Raw genomic sequence first — 17,230 nt, 5'->3', positions numbered from 1 at the left:
CTGAACAAATGATGAAGGAGATTCTCTATGTTAGCTTTAATTAGTCACAGTTACATTTCTATTAAATTAGTAACCAGTAACTTAATGACAGTAAGCCAACTTTAGTAGACGAGATAGGCATTAAAGGACAGTCTATTTCCAATTAATTTAATACTTACTTCTAATTACCGTGCTACAAGAGATTTAAAAAACCAAAATCATGGTTAAAAAGGTCCATAAATGTTGTGCCATTGTCATAAATAGATTGAGATCATACGTTGATATAACAAATAAGTTAGTTTTCAATACTTCCAGTCTACAGATTCAATTCTGGTACATTGTATCATGTTAGTCCATTTTATTTTAGGATTGTCTATATTTACATTAGTGACTGGTGACTGTTCAATACCAACTTTACCCAAAGATGGATTTTTCATGACCTGCGGAACGCTAACTGGCTCCATTTGCCAGATTTTTTGTCGATATACAAATAAAATTTTAATAAAAAAATGTGCCGCCAATGGGACTTGGGTTGGTGATACTTTCGACTGCACAGGTAATTATATTTTCTTGTGTCAAAGCTCATGGTTTCAATTTTATTTTGTGTATTCCTTTAGACGATGATGATGATGATTGTGAGAAAAGTTTAAAGGCTCCTGCCAATGGATCAATCGTCGGTGCTTGTAATAAAAATTATGGATCCGTTTGTGTCTTCAAATGTAATACTGGTTTTGATCTTGTAGGATCAGCACAAGTTTATTGTTTGGGACAATGGACTACATCTGAGCCAACTTGCGTTAAAGCCGGCGCTACTAATGCAACAGTTAAATGTTCAGCCTTAAACCCACCAGCAAACGGTTATTTGGATGGTAGATGTTATCAAGGATCGCCAGTTGGTTCAGTGTGTAACTTTGTCTGTTCAACAGGTTATACTCTCGTCGGCTCTTCATCATCAATCTGTTTAGCCAACGGTCAATGGAGCGCTTGGGCACCATCTTGTAATAAACCATCAACAACTAAAGCACCAGATAACAACAGTCAAAATCAATTTACAGCCCCAGCCCAAACTACTAGTAAACCAACTTGGCCCAGCCAACCAAGTCAGCAAACAACAGTTAGTCCAGGTAAATGTTCATCAGTGAAAGATGTTGAGAATGGTAGACTTAAAGGCGATTGTCAACCAGGAATTAAAACCCGTACGTGTTCAGTTGTGTGTCGCTTCGGTTACTACGCAGATGGAGGGTCGAAGTCAATAACTTGTCAAGAAAATGGTCAATGGTCTGGTAAATTATCGTCCTGTAAACGTAAGTGATTATAAAACATATAACAATGTTATTAAAAAGACACAACTAACACATTTGTAACATTTTTGCACAAGTTGACACAAACACTGCAAGAGAAATGGACAAAAACGGGTAAAAACTAATTTCTTTCAGATTTGAACTCTGTTGGTTTGTAAAGATAATAAAACTGAATCCGTTTGTGCAACTTAAAAGTTTCTCTGACCCATAGTTATCGAAAAAATCGGGATAAAAGTTGAAACTTCGATCGCCTTTTGTACAACTGCGTGACCAGATTTTTTCATGAAACTAAATTTTGCTGATGTAGTTTTTGATGGCCTACAAGAAAATAGACTTATTTTGAGGAATAAAACTTTTATTTTTCTTTAAAACAGATTAGTTCGATTTTAAGTTAAAACTGTCGCATTCTGTGACGAAAAGAGTTAGAGATCTGAAACTTGCCATTCATCCATAAAAATTGTTAGCTCACATCATGAATGGAATAATTTTCCCAATTTGTCAACAGTTCTCTTGATTTTGGCCTTTGAACTGAAAACTTTGAGCCTCGATATTTCGAATATGCAAGCTCCTACAGCCATCATTTCTTCACCAACCATCAGTACCATTATGGGCTATAACAGTATATTACTGAACATTAAATAAAATCTGAGCTAATTCACTTAATAATGAAGTTCCTTTCAACGCACAAGATTTGTGTTTGGTAAACATTCAACTTTACAATCTAAGTCTCAAACCTCAAAACATAAATAATTTAATGCTATAACCTTTTTCGTAGGATCTTGAATAATTTTATATTTCAGTGTATTATAGCCCATAAAAATATCTAGCGATTAGTTAAAGAATGGTGATCGAAGGTGTTACCACTCTCGAAATATTGAGGTCCAAAGTTTTTAGACAAATGGCCAAAAATCAAGAGAACTGTTGGTTGAATTGAAAAAAGTATTGAGCACAAGATTTGTAATAACAATTTATCAACTTAGCATAAAGTTTTAGCTCTCTAAATATTACGGTCACAGAATGCGACAGGTTTAACTAAAAATCGAACTTGAATTGTTATAAAGATTTATTTGAAAATTTAAAAACATATTTCTCAAAATAAGACCATTTTCTGATTATTCATCAAAAGTTACATCTTTGAAATGAATTTGATGAAAAAATCTGCTTCCATAGCTGCGTAAAAAGCGATCAAAGTTTCAACTTTGACCTCCATTTTCTCAAAAACATTTCATCGCATGAAATAATTATTAGTACCAATGAACTCAGTCATTAATTCCCTACAACCCTGCAAAATTTCAAATCTTCACTGAAACGTTCGAGCTTTTTGCAGTACTTTTTGCATTTCATTTGTAAGTTTAACCAGAAAATTGGTTTAAAAACCAAGAAATGGGTTAAGATGAGTTTAGTTTGTTTAATAAGTTGTTTCTTGTCTATTCTGAACCTCAAAAAAATAAACCAAATGCAATAATGGAAATTTTTTAAATGGAATCAAACAATTAATTAGTAGAGGATTAGATTGGTGAAAGAATTATGACTTTAGATGCAACCAAACTCGAAATATCGAGGCTCAAAGTTTCCGGTTCAAAGACCAAAATCACGAGAACTGTTAGCAGATGGAAAAAATTATTCAACCCATGATGTATGCTAACAATTTTTATACACGAATGGAAAGTTTCAGATCTCTAACCCTTTTCGTCACAGAATGCGACAGGTTTGACTAAAAATCGAACTAATCTGTTTTACAGAAAACAAAAAGTTTTATTGTTCAAAATAAGTGCATTTTCTTGTTAGCCATCAAAAGTTACACCAGGAAGGTGAGTTTCACGAAAAGATCTGATCGCACAGTAGTACAAAAAACGATCGAAGTTTCAAATTTGATCGCGTTTTTCTCGATAACTATTAGTTAGAGAAACTTTTATATTGCACTAATGGATTCATTTTTCATCTTCTGACAAATCAACGTCATCTAAATTTGATAGAAATTAATTTTTACCAGTTTTCACCCACTTCTGTTCATTCGTTTATTTGTGCATAAATGTATTCATCGTGTTAATGTTGTCTTTTTAATTACAACCATAGCAAACTATTTTGTGGGTTAACAATAAAATTGAACTTATTTTCAATTCTTCTCTCATAGGTGCACAATATTTACTAGTCCAGACTTGGTATTGGTGAAGGAAAACGTCTGATGAAGGATTTTATTTTAAATATTAATACAAATTATTTTCACACTTTATGAAACTAAATTGGTAACTTAACGACGCGAGGAGTTTACAGCCTAACTAATTTACTCAACGGTGTATTAAACTTGTAGCCTTAAAGTCATTTTTACATGTCAAATGGAAAATCTCATTTCTCTTTGGAACAACTTTTTAATTTTTTTTCATTCATCATTTTCAAATTAATTTCTCGCAGTGAACCGGAATCTTTCAAGCTACGGTGCTAAAACTCAACAACTGTTACTCTAGTATCTGAACAATTTTCAGTGAAAGCAAGGTTTCAATAAAGGTTCGCAGTCATCTCATGCCATATATTATTGGCATTCACCTTTTATGAAAACTGTGCTTTATTGATGTTTTTCTGGTTCTCATGTAAACATCATAGCAGTTAAATTATGTTTAATAGCACCAAGATTAATCATAACAGCTTCCTTCAGTTACTTAACATTTAAATTGCACGGTTGAAGGGCAATCCAATTTAACAAATTGTGTAAATTGAGCTAATTTATGCTTTCTAGCTTTAACATATTAACCCATAACACATCACAATTAAATTACGAGTTTTTAAAATATGAAAATAAAAAATCTCACATAAATAACAATACATTGACTTTATTGAACACAATAAGTTGGTTAAGCGTTGAAAATGTAGTGAAAATTAAATTAAAAAAGCAAGACAGTAAAAATTAGCTGAACAGGATAAAAACAAAATTAAAATTAATCGCTAATAAGATGGTAGGTGCGGCAGCAATCCGATTGTAATTCAAATTACTATCCAAGAATTGGGTTTGTTGACAATCAGGTTTGTGTATTGCAGGTTAAATGAAACATTGGTAAAAACAATAATGGAGTGATGATGGAAACGAGAAATGAAACAATTGTAACATCTCTGTAAATAATCACGAATCTCCGTACAATTTGATGGCAGCGTAAGCAATTAAAGCTATTATACAGAAGACAACAACACCGATGGCAAAATTGGTTGCAAACCAACTCATCCTTCCAAGTCCAGGTCTATCACTATTGGATTCAATTTCAAAGGAATCAGATAAATCTTGTTTCCTTTGGATATCTTTAGTTTCACGACCCATTATTAAACTGTAAATCAACCCAAAATGTAATCCAAACAATAAGCTTCAAAACAATTTTACCCAAAATCATACAAAAGGTAACCTTGCCGTAGAGTCCAGGAATGGTGAAAAATTATTGTTGAATATACTGATGTTTAAACCAACGATGAATACAGTAAAATAGTAAGAACAATTAACAGTTAAATTAAAGTTGATTCACTGAGAGAAACTTGAAAATTGACTGTTGAATAGCTGGTTGAGTGATGAAAAATGATGATAGTGAAGGTTGGTGTAGAGCTGTTACAGTGAGAATAGGTTTGTAAGGTGAAAAATAAAATTTAACTCAATGGTAATGTGATTATCCTTTTCTCTCAAACAGTTGAACATGAAGCGAATCAAATATAATTAACTGTTGTATTTAGATAGGGAAATTTGAAAAAATTAACTCGCAATCAACAATCCAAGTTAGAGTGACAAAGATACAAGTAAAACCACAACAACGGCCAGGCGATTGTTACAAGGAAACTTGTTGTACTGTGTTAATTTTTTCAATAGGAATCAAACATCCGTTTGGGGTTGAGATGAGATGCAATGATGAAGAGTGAATTGATGATGATGATGATGATAATGAGTGAGAGTGAGAGAGAGAAAGACTGAAATTGTCGACAGATTAATGGTAAAAGGCACTAAATAATGGCGACAGAGCAAACAGTAAACTAAGGGAAGAGCAAGGACAATTGTGCTATTATAATTATTGTTGCCTTGTTTTGTATTAATGTTGTTTCGCGATTGTTACATGTTTATCATTTTCACTGGTTACCAAGTAAATTCCGGAAATAGTTATCAGTTAATATTCAATCTTAATATCTTGACATTATACTTATTTGTGTCCCTTTGTCTTGATTATCAAAAAGGGATGCTGATTGTTGATACAATCAAAGTTATTGTTTCCGTTGTATTGCTATGACATTATTATGAGTTACCTGTTGATTAGCTGTTTTAGTTGAGTTAGGATTGCCTTTTAATGTTTGGGTTTTATGGGTTTGAGAGCGCTTTTGGTTTCAGTATTGGCCATTCAATTATTGATGGTCATTCAATGATTTATGACTCAATTTAGGTTGTAATACATGGAGTTTGAAGTCTAAATCATTGAGGTTGAGGGAAATGTAGTTAATTTAGATGAATTGAACTGGAGGATTTTTCTCGCTATCATTAGGCCTTCCTAATGGACTCAATTGAATTAATTATTGTGCTCCATTTTTGTCAGAATTATATGATTTTATTTAAATCAATGAGAGATTTTGTTTGATTATCTTTATTTTGAAATGTTATTTAGCTGTAAAAGCTAATTTTGTGCAAGGTTTTTTGGTAGGCTTTCAATTATCCTCAGTGCTTACGGATTTGCTATTTTTTGTGTGCTTTACGGGAAATTACCATTCAATTGAACAGTTCATTTCCAATTTTTGCCTTATCCTTTTAATTACTAACCTTAATTATTGTTAGTGTTTACTCAGCTAACAAATTGTTTCTCCTTATTCAGCATGGAAGCAAATTTTACTTTAAAAATACCTCGATGTCATCTGCAACAGGTTTATGCTAAATTATCAAATATCATTCCGTTAAGATTTTCCTGGCTTTTTAATCGATTAGAGATGTTTCTGACCTCAGCCTATTTATATTATTTAGAGATATATTCATGAGGTACATAATAAAATCTCAGAAGCTAGTTAGCGCAAAACGATTCAAGATTGATTTGAATCTTGATACGACCGAGGTAAGTCCACTTTAAAAATTACAATTTCATAGCGAAAATCATTCCATGTTTTCCTCTATTTTGTGAAAAGCACATTTGAAATCTTAAGATTATTTTCAATGACAGTCATTTAAGTTGCGTGAAAATGAACAATAAAATGATTAGCCACGGAAGTCCTTCTGTTAGTTGATAGTTGGAGAAAAGATTTCAAAATATTAAAAAATTAAATTCGCACAAAACCAAAAACATTTACTTGATTGATCCAGTCATTCATGAAATTAAGTAACATTGACCAATAAAAATCATTGCATTTGATAAGACTTACCTCTTTCATGATTGCGAAGTACATATTCATGTATGGAAGTTAGGTTTGTCTGGTTCGCTGGGAGGAAATTTAAATATTAACAATGTTCTAGTCTATTTTTAATCTTACCTTTACTGTTTGAGGTACCTTTGGGTCATAAGTAAACTCAAACAACTGAAGATTTAAAAATGCTGTGTCAATCAACTCAATTAGAAAAACAACAATCATAATCAGATTCAAGTCTAAGAGATGGAGCTAATAATCAACAACCAGGTTTGAGTAACTTATTTATGCGCGAGCGCCCTCTTTTGCACTCCTTCGTTACAACAACTGTCTTACAAGATTCCTTTCCTTTCTGGTAGATCCATGAATCCAAGAGATGTAAACAACATAAAAACAAATCTTACACTATTCTTTTGTAATTGAATGTATAATTTTTATTTCAAGTTTTAAACTTTTTTTTGTGACTGTGGTAAATCAACTTTGTTCTCGTTGTTAATTAATCCCTCAGTTGACGTGCATCATGTCAATTGATTTTAACACATTTCATCGACCAGAATCAGTTTCTCGGATTACAGGTAGATCAAAATGGCAAATGTCTCCAATACCCGAAACGGGTACAAATCCAAATAGAGTATTACTAAACCACTGGTCAGAATATATACACTTTTCTGGCCGTAAATATTATTATAATTCAGTGACCAAGCAATCATCCTGGAAACCACCAAGACGTGGACTATCTATTGTAAGTAAAATTGCCAGTTCAATACACTTTTTTTTTGTTTACTTCATATTCCAGCCTTTTTTCATCTCATGTTTGTCTCTCATCAGTGGTTCTGTAAATATGATGATTCTGGAGGACTCTATTTTTTGGATGAAAACGAGGATCGCTCTCATTGGCATTTACCTGATCTTATCACCGATGAAGAGGTACACTTTTACATCAATATTTGATTAATACCCGTTCTAAATATAAAAGCCAATTGGTTGAAAATTGCTTATATGCCACTCAGCTACTGTAGATTTTGTGCAACTTCATGTTTGTTGTTCAATGTTGATGTTGGCAAACTGCTTGTTATCCTTTTCTTCATTTCAATTTTCTTTTTCTTTTTTCTAACTATTTTCTCTTTTTTTTTCTTATTTTCTCTTTCTTATTCATCATTATTTTCATCACCCTGGCCACCATCATTACCATTAATATCTTATTTTTGCAACCCGTTAACCCCATTCACTGTTGGCCTCATCATCACCATTTTTACCATTCCAACTGATTCCATTCTGGTTTACTTTTCTGCATCTTCCATCTGATCATTTCAACATCACTCTGCATGATTAGTCTGATAGAGAGTGTCAATCTCAAAGTGATGCATCTGAATGTTATTCCCCAATCACCAAAGATTTACCTGATAATGATAATGGCAATTCAGCTTCTTTTTCATCCCCCTCGACCGTTTCAAGGTTTAAAAATGATGGAAGTCTGAGACTACCCATAAGAAAAAACTATGTTAATGATTTATCGCCCATCGAACGCTCCTTCAAAGCTAAATCCATGGTTTTTCTACCCACTGGAGATAAATTTGTAAACATTGACTCAGATTTGGAGGAAAGGTCGTCAACAACAACCATCAACGAAACCTATTCAAATAAATCAAGCAATAACAACAACATCAATAATAACAACAACAACAACAACAATCACCATCATCACCATCACCATCAAAATCGTAATCACAATTACCACCACCATCACCTTCATAATCATTATCACAATAGTAGTTTTAATCACAATCTCAATTCTCATCACACACCAATTCCTCCAGTTCCGGAAAATTTGGAAGAGTCAAGAGTGAGCTTATTTTTATTTGTTTAATCAATTCAACTTTTTTAACAATAATTTAGCTTGAGGAAGAGAGATGATGATGATGATAAACAAAAGCAGCAACATTTCCAATCAAAAGACACTCATGAGTACAACCTGGTTGTTGTTTTACAGCAAAAAAACAGCCCGAAACTAGATGGTAACATGAAAGTTACAAGTTAAGGTCAAGATGAAATTTTAAAGCAAAAGAGGTGTGTACAGAAAATTCAAATACTTATTATTGACCTCATTTCTGGCAAGAGTTTAATGAATAATTTTTACCAGAGAAATGTTTGCAATATTTCAAATTTAATAGTTGAGTAAGCATTCAACTAATATCTAATGAATAGGTTCCTCAATTATTTTCCCTTTGAATTACGGAATCATTGAGTTTATTAACGATATTTTAAACATCATCAGTTTCAAACCTTGTCTAGTTACTGGGCCTCAATATTTTATGCAGAGTATGCAATAATTTTGTCCATTTTTCACAATTTTCATACTTACTGACTAACAAGTTACCTTTACTAAATACTCAATGTTAACGGTCTGCAGTTTGAATCTATTTGTTTTAAGAATATTTGAATTGCAAGCAATTAGAATTTCATTTCAAACTATATTTTGTCAGGATATAAACTGATCTTAAATAAGTCGACAGAACAGGATTTCATTGAAATTTGATAGCAGTAAAAGTAGTCAAAAAATCTTTTCAACTCTTTCGAATGAAATATTTCTCAAATATTGCTTTTCATGACCAACTGTTCATTGATTTAACAATTAAACTGCTTTTCGTAATCAGTTCAAACATTACAATCGCAAATTAACAATCTTATTCCTAACACCCAAACAAGTTGAGAACAAACCTTTATTCCATTTTTCCTTAACCCTGAACTGATGAAATTCATCGATATAACTGTCTACAAATTTTTTGAATTTGTTAAAAAATGTTACCTTCTATGCATAATTATCGAAAAATGCTCGAAATGCAAAAATAAGATTACAGTTATACACTCAACACTACAAACCAAGTAGCTAATTAACCAACAAACATTAATTATAGCTTGTTGATGACCATAATTGTTGTGTGTTAAAATAAGACTTAAACTCAATTGTGCCTGAATGTATCAAAAGAGCTGAAAATTTGCAAAATGGTTAAAATTATTGTCAAACTGTAACCCAAACTTGCCCAAAAATGATGTCACAAATAATATTTGAATGCGTTAATCATTTTTTCTGCTCCAATACATATGAGAAAGATTGACACCGATAAGTTGGAAATGGATAATATCATGGTTCATGATAACTTGTTAAAATATCAGATAACAACAGTTGTTAAGTTGGTAGTCTAGATTGATAATACTCCCATGTAAAGAGGTAAACTGAACCATTTAATAATCCTTGTTACTTTTACTCTAAAAGGCTTTGCTCAAAATTTATAAATGATTTTGTTCCATTGAATGAAGTATTTCATGATGAATCAAAATGATAAACAATGTTAGTGTAAATATTTATAACTAACCCAATCTATTATAATTGAAAGCCATGTTCGCCAGGCAACCAAATCAACCTGGTAATGTCTATTATTTTTTGACTTAATTTCTGTATCAATTTCAACAAGAATTTCCAATTAGTTTTACTTTGATTAGTTTGGTGGTGAAAAAACTCAGACAAGATTCTTACGAAGATTAATTTTTCCCAATCTCAACTTTTCCCATCGCCAGACATTAATTGTTCTAGATTGAAAGGTGAGTGCAATTAAAACAAAAAAAAAGTGTACGACAATGATGTTAACAAGTGGTAAAAAAATGTCTCCAATTGTAAATGTTCATTTTGATTAATTTTTCTCAATGAATTGTAACAAATGTTTCTCTTTGTGTCAGGTAAACAATCAAGAAGGAAATTGTGAATTCCCACGTCTAAAGTATAATACAACCAAAATTTGGGTTATCTTTTGAAACTCAATTAACAGATATTTGATCATTTCAAGCTCATTCATCAAGCTACTTTTCGACAACTTTCTCTATCTCTCTCTCTTCCTCTCTTTCTCATCATTATCATCATCACCATCAACAACAATCATGTTGCTTCTTATTGCTATATTACTCGTTGATTGAATGTTACTTTGCTTCCTTGTTTGCTCATCATCCTTTATTTGTAATTTGCTTTCTCTCCCTCTCTCTCTCACTTCTCCCTCTTTCCATAAATATAAACTCAGTAAAACATCATAATCATGATGATTATTAATGCTTTCAACTAATTCAGTTTATTTCATTATTCATTGTTACAGGCTTTTAAAACAGGAATCATGAATCGGACCAAAATAATGGAAAATGGCAAACGACTTCGTAAAAATTGGTCTACCAGTTTGGTTGCCTTAACTGATCATTATCTTCTGATATTCAAAGACGCAAAAATAAATTCTCATCAAGAGGTAAAACCAATTATTAGTTGATGTTGAATGGACACTTTATCAGTAACCCAAATGAATCTAAATAAACCCAAAAAAAGTGTGCCTACAATAGTTTAAGTTGACAACCCAAAGTCATCTTAAAGCAAGTTTTAGGTTACTTTTGAGCCTTTTTTTGATGGTAAAATTGAAACAATTTATTCATCTTGGACAATCAATTTTTATTTTGAGCAACAATCAATGTTGAGTATATTGAATGGCTTGTCTTGATTGATCAAGAATTGATTGAGAAATCAAATTAATCTTTAATCTTTCTTTCTGGTTGATGAAAAGCTTGGATTTCAAAGAGATTCAAAAATTTTGATTCTGTGAACCTCGAATCCAATCAAAAGTTGTGAATTAAATTGAATCAATCAATCTATTCGGTTAATTTTGTTTAATCTGCTTTTCCTTATTTTTCCAGTTTAACAAATTTTTCTGTTCAAAGCTCGTTGCTCAAAATATCCTTCAACTGTAACATGAACATTTACAATGAAAATTTTTGAAACTCAATTCTTTTTTCTACACTTTTTTAATGACAATTTTTTATTCTCCTCTTTTTTATTTTTCTTGCTCATCTTCACCTTGATTCATTATGAACCAGGAAAACCTCAAACCTGAGATTGCTGTTGAATTGGGAGGATCTTTGATTGAATGGAGTCAAGGTTTATCCAGTCGTAAAAATGTCTTCCAACTAACAACTTTCACGGGAAACCAGATATTATTACAAGAAGATTGTTCATTAACTGCCGCTGAATGGTTCTACTCTATCAAAAGTGCCATATCGAAATTGGTAAGAACATTTAATATTCAGATGTTTGTGTTCAAACCACCATGCAAACCCAAATTTGAATCAACAACCCAATGATTCATTGCAAAGTGTTTGTTACGCTGACAAAGCAACCAAGTGAGGAAAAAGAAACCGTTTTTTGAGTTGTTGGTTTAAATCTGTAACCATTTTACAAACCATTATTCAACAGTTTATTCATTTAACAATTCATTTCAACATTTCAATCCTGTTTACATTTTATTATTGTTGACTTTTTTAATTTCAATTCAAATTGATATCATTGTTTTCATTTCATCGACATTTTATTCATTTCACTAATCAAATTTTATTCTTTGTTTTTCTTCCCTTTTCATGTTCCACAGCCTAAATGTGATGGTACAGCCACTATTGGTACCGATTCCTTGGAATCTAATAAGGAATGTAAATTAAAACGATCTAAATCAACTAAACGTACGTTCACTTTCATGTTTGCTTCCGAGAAAGGCAATTGCTACAAAGCTGATTAAATTGATTTATTCAGATATTGTATTGTATTGAATACAATACCATTTCATGCTTTCATCTAACTCATTGTATGTTTTTGTTTGTATGCCTTTTCAGAATCCTGTAAAAAGATTGAAATTAATCAAAAAGTAAACACCAAAAATGGTCCTGTTGGTGATGATAAGATTACTCCAGAGAAGAACAAGAAAATTCGTGAAAGACTGATCAACTTTCTCTTGCGTCGACCAACTTTGGATAGTTTACGAGAAAAGGGTATTTTTAAAGGTACGCATTGTTGGAACAAGTGAACACTGAACAGAAGGCCTAAATTATCTCATTCATTGAATTACTGTCAGTATAATTGCGAGTACAGACAATTACTGGAGACGCAAACATCAAAATCTGATCTCAATGATTTGTATCTTGATATTGTTTGTTTGGACAATAATGTTTGATTATTTAGAGTTGCTGTTATTGTTGTTTGTTATTACTTTGATAGTAACAATCAACTGTCCTCGATTAACGTTTTTTTATCCAAACAATCAAATATAATCTATTGTTAACATTAATCCGACTTTTTCTTTTTTAGATGAACCAGTCTTTGGTTGTGACCTTTACTCATTATGTTCAAGGGAGAAACAATTGGTGCCTAAAGTTGTTCAACAATGTATCAAAGCAATTGAACAAAAAGGACTCAGATCTGATGGTATTTATAGGGTTTGCGGTAATTTATCGGAGGTCCAGAAAATACGATATCAAGTTAATCACGGTTAGTATTACAGAGTTCAAGATAACAGGTCAATTTAATCGATTACTGCGTTTATCCAATCTTATTTTTGGGTAAACATTTGCTTACATTGACTATTATCTTTCTGCTTTTATTTACCTTAATCTAATGATTGATTTTAATTTACTTGTATGTTCATTGACACTTTTTTTCTTTCTCTCATCATGCAGACGATTATGAAGGAATCTGGGCTCAGGAAGATGTTCATGTACTAACAGGTCTGAAAAACTAGCAACATGCAAACAAACACAACAGGATTGGAAGGAGAAGAAGAAAAACGTTTTCTGGTTTTTTAGGGAGATTGGATATCACAAGAATGTTGTTGACCGTGAATTAGATTGCCAAACTCAATAGTTATCTGATATATATAAATATATTTATTTATATATGTATATCAAGGTCAATCAAAAGATTATCAAGCAATCAAATTTTGGGAAAAAGGAGTTAAGAAGAACGAAGAAGAAGATGAAAAGAGACTAAATTTGAATGTAAAATCAAAAGGAGATTTAAAAGGGATTTAATGATGTTTATACTGAGAAGGGCTTAACGTTTCAGGTTGAAAGTAGATTCACTCTCATGTCAACCTTAAAACTTGCTGTTAATTTTTGCGTTTCAATCAACCTGGCGATTCTTTTTGCCTTATGCAAAAAAACCATTTGTTTTGAGCTGTAAAACAGGATCAACTTTAATTTCTGGTGGTGTTGGTAGTTGTTTTAGGTCATGGTGACCTCTTTACTTGAAGATGTAGCTGTTGATTATAATGATGAGAAAGAGCAGTCAATGAGAAGACAAATCTTGAATAATCAGAGAAAAGTTGAAACTTGTTTAAACTTAGTTCATGTAAACATTTTTTTATCATGACTTTGTCAATATTCATCTGGTAACCTAACGGTATTTACTTGCTATTTGATTAGACCATAAATATGGTCAAATTGAACGGAGTGGGCAAATATTTTCCATCAAATTTATCCTATTTATTACTTGACAAGTTTCACACCCAAATTTACTCACCACTGAGCAAATTAATGCATTTTCACGGTCTCTTAATAAAACGGGTCTTGAGTGTAGCTGTAAAATCCCGTGGTTATTGTGATACCAATTTAAAAAGCCAAGAAACCTTTTTCTATTCCTTTTCTAATCCCACTGAATACCTTTATTTAAATGCTTATTTTTTGTTTAACTTGAATTTTTTTTCTCTTTTTTTTATGTTTACAGGCGCTTTGAAATTATTTTTCCGAGACATGAAAGAACCTTTATTCCCATGTAATCGGTTTGATTCATTAATGTTTACAATAGGTAAATCCATACATGATCCATTGAGAAATATCAATTTTTTGAATGATCCATTGAATGAAAAAGAAACTTTCATCTTTTTTTTCCTTATCAACACTTTCCAATTTTTTGAGCCATTCATTTCAACCTTACCTTTCTTTATTCTTTATCATCATTGTCCTTTCATTCATCGTGATATTCATCATTATTATATATTCATTCATTTTTCTTTTCCCTTTTTACTAATGTTGCTTTCTTCTTCTCTCATTTCAGGTTTACCAGATAAAAAGAAGAAACAAGAAGCTATTGTCAGGGTTATCCGAGATTTGCCCAAATGTAATAAGGAGACGCTGAAATACCTTTTAAAGCACCTTTTGAGGTACAAGAATAACTTCATTTTGCTGGGCTCACAAAATATATTTATATATCAATCCTGAACCCTTCAAAAGTTATAATGTTACGCTTACCTGAAGATGTTTGGTGAAAGCAACACAATCAGAGCCATCAACACCGAGAATCTTTTTTCTAACCAGAATTTCAAGAGATTCTTTTGAATCAGGGCTTTAAATACAAATAGACCTTAAACACGGAATAGATGAGGAAAAGGATGACAAAAAGGTTTCTTAGTGAGGAAGAAAAAAAGTCTCAAAATGACAATTTCAATGAAAATGTCTTGCCGTGCTGAAATATTTGATTATTCCTGTCCTCATCCTTGTTCATCCTCTCATCATCATCATCAAATTACTGCCGTTAACTATGATGATAATGGTGATGAAAGGCACATTGACCTTACATGTCTAATTTACCTCTAGTTTAGTTTCCCATTATGACTTGATTCAGATTTCAGCAATTCAGTCTTGACTGTTTTTTTTTGTTTGAAAATGTTTCCCACATAATTTTCAGTCTTGTCTCACCTATTACATGGTTACATTGCCTTTATTATTTCAACTGAAAGTCAAAAAAACTTCATTTGAATTTTAATGGCACGAAAATTTGTACTTAAACAGCTATTTTCTCGAGCCATTTCCAAGTGATTCTTCAAGTATTCCTTATAATCAGATCTTAGTTCAGTTTCTTCATCGTGAATAGAATTCTGAATGTCTTTTCTTTCTTCCATTCCATCCAAGTTCCGTCTTTAAATCAAATTTTATCAATGTATTCCAATCAGTTGCCTGTTAATTTAACTCTTTGCTGAATCACAGTTATCTCGTTCTACCAAGCTTAACATTGTCAGGAAAAGCAAATTTCATTGCAATTGTTTCCATCATGTCAGTCCAAAACTTGTTATGAATGGGTTTCAACAGCTTTAACGGTTGCAATGATAATACAACGATTAACCTTCAGATGAGGAAAAAAAACAATTTGTTACGTAAAATGGTCACCAATTATATGAAAATATCATTACTTAATTTGTAATGTTTTATCCATGCTCTGGTGCTTTTAGTGTTCACCAAAGTGCACAAAAATTGAATTAACCTTTTTCATTGTGCAGAAACCTTTTTTAATCTTAATTTGCGTTAAACAGTTGTTAAATGATAGCCAAATGATTTAAATTAATTTGCACAATCTAACCCACAAAAGCGTCTTACTAATGGTAATCATTGGCCTGAAAATTATCATTCTTGTTGCTATCCCAACTCTTTATAATTATCATTGAGCGTAACTTTATAACTTTTTTGAAGGTTTATTTTATAAATAATCAATTGAATAATTTATTAATTTTATTTTTCTTTTGTATTCCCGTTTAGAGTTCAAGATCATAAGGATGAGAATCGAATGCACATTCAAAATTTGGCAATCGTTTTTGGACCAACTCTAATGTGGCCTGAAACGGACTCTAATAACTTGGCTTACGATATGATGTTGAAAATGCATTCGAATCAAGTTATCGAGCTACTTCTCCTGGAATTTGAAAACATCTTCAGATAAAGATTTTTTGATTGGATAATTGCGAGGATCTTCACAATGATTTACAAGTGATCTGATTAAACATAAAATTTATTAAACATCATCTCATCATCAAATCCATACAATCAAAAAGGAATTATCGAAAACTTTAAGAAATCTCGATGACCAGTTCTAAATCATATTATATTGAAATTATTATCATTTTGTCATATTTTCATAACATGTAATCCTTCCTTTTCTTAAAAGCTTGCTGGATTTCTAGATTTGACTTATGATCACAATATCGTGAAATTTATTATAGCTAAAAATTAATTTAAAACAAAACTCAGTTGAAAAGATGAATCTTTTAGAAATTTTAAGATGATGCTAAACATTAATTATTTTTTTAACGCAAAAATCTATTAAATTTTCAACAATTTTAGGATGTTTAAATTAAACGTTTTGTAGATTTTTATCCTTCAATTTAAATGTATTAACTAGTTGCAACCTTATTTACATTGATCATTGTCCATGAGTAAGCCACAATTGTAATAAACCTTTGCAACATTGTTTAACTAGAAAATTGCCGATCAATTGTTAATTCTAATCACAGTAGAACTATTGTAACAGTTTTTTGAAAATTCTTGGAATTCGTTCTACGAAATCTTTATATATCAAGGGTTCAAACATCCATAATATTTGTCAAAATAGTGATAATCAGAGTGGATTGGTAATAAGATTTAGATTATCAATCACCATGTCCAATGACCATCCCTTAATAGAAAAATGCGCTTTTGATAAATTGCGATCCCATTTGATTTGCAGCGAAATTCGGTGCATTCATACTATCTTAAAATATCCTACAAATTTTAATTTGGTTAAAAAATAGGTAGACAGTGACATAACAAAATCGTTATAGCTTCACTAATAAAAACTTTGAGAAGCTAAATTTGCTTTACAACTAATAGATCCGACAATTCGCAATTAACTTTTTTGCAACGAAGAACTGCTTAAATCAATACTTAATTAGTTAATATCATAATGTATAGAATGTTTCATAACATTGACTAGCGGTAAGTCAATA

At 31.5% G+C, this 17,230-nt stretch overlaps 2 protein-coding genes and 1 long non-coding RNA gene across 4 annotated transcripts; 2 read left to right on the top strand and 1 right to left on the bottom strand.

Annotated features, from left to right (window-relative positions):
* Window positions 1–102: 102 nt before the first annotated feature.
* On the top strand, window positions 103–3,523 carry LOC107368889 (P-selectin-like). Its single transcript, XM_015936776.3, has 3 exons — window positions 103–535; window positions 597–1,283; window positions 3,415–3,523. Exons 1-3 carry the CDS (start codon window positions 325–327, stop codon window positions 3,450–3,452), a joined length of 936 nt encoding a protein of 311 aa, XP_015792262.2. The 5' UTR covers window positions 103–324; the 3' UTR covers window positions 3,453–3,523.
* Window positions 3,524–6,370: 2,847 nt separating this feature from the next.
* LOC112539564 (uncharacterized) lies at window positions 6,371–6,888 on the bottom strand. Its single transcript, XR_003083454.2, has 3 exons — window positions 6,753–6,888; window positions 6,645–6,701; window positions 6,371–6,498 (listed from the first exon to the last, which is right to left on the bottom strand). It is a non-coding gene; the product is annotated as an uncharacterized LOC112539564 (long non-coding RNA).
* A 110-nt stretch (window positions 6,889–6,998) lies between these two features.
* Window positions 6,999–16,589, top strand: LOC107368997 (rho GTPase-activating protein 15). Of its 2 annotated transcripts, XM_089267373.1 has the most exons (13): window positions 6,999–7,368; window positions 7,455–7,553; window positions 7,960–8,347; window positions 8,444–8,469; window positions 10,769–10,912; window positions 11,532–11,720; window positions 12,080–12,167; window positions 12,318–12,485; window positions 12,790–12,969; window positions 13,158–13,205; window positions 14,203–14,283; window positions 14,533–14,638; window positions 16,008–16,589. In XM_089267373.1, exons 1-13 carry the CDS (start codon window positions 7,147–7,149, stop codon window positions 16,186–16,188), a joined length of 1,920 nt encoding a protein of 639 aa, XP_089123499.1. In that variant the 5' UTR covers window positions 6,999–7,146; the 3' UTR covers window positions 16,189–16,589. The 2 variants fall into 2 exon arrangements, with proteins under 2 accessions (XP_089123499.1, XP_015792401.2); XM_015936915.3 differs by having other exon boundaries at window positions 7,960–8,469.
* Window positions 16,590–17,230: the final 641 nt, after the last annotated feature.

This window comes from Tetranychus urticae, chromosome 2 (genome assembly GCF_039701765.1).
Source record: "Tetranychus urticae isolate SD_2017Ah chromosome 2, NJAU_TeUrti_SD_1.0, whole genome shotgun sequence".
NCBI classification, from domain to species: domain Eukaryota; kingdom Metazoa; phylum Arthropoda; class Arachnida; order Trombidiformes; family Tetranychidae; genus Tetranychus; species Tetranychus urticae.
This window is presented reverse-complemented; position numbering and strand designations above follow the sequence as displayed.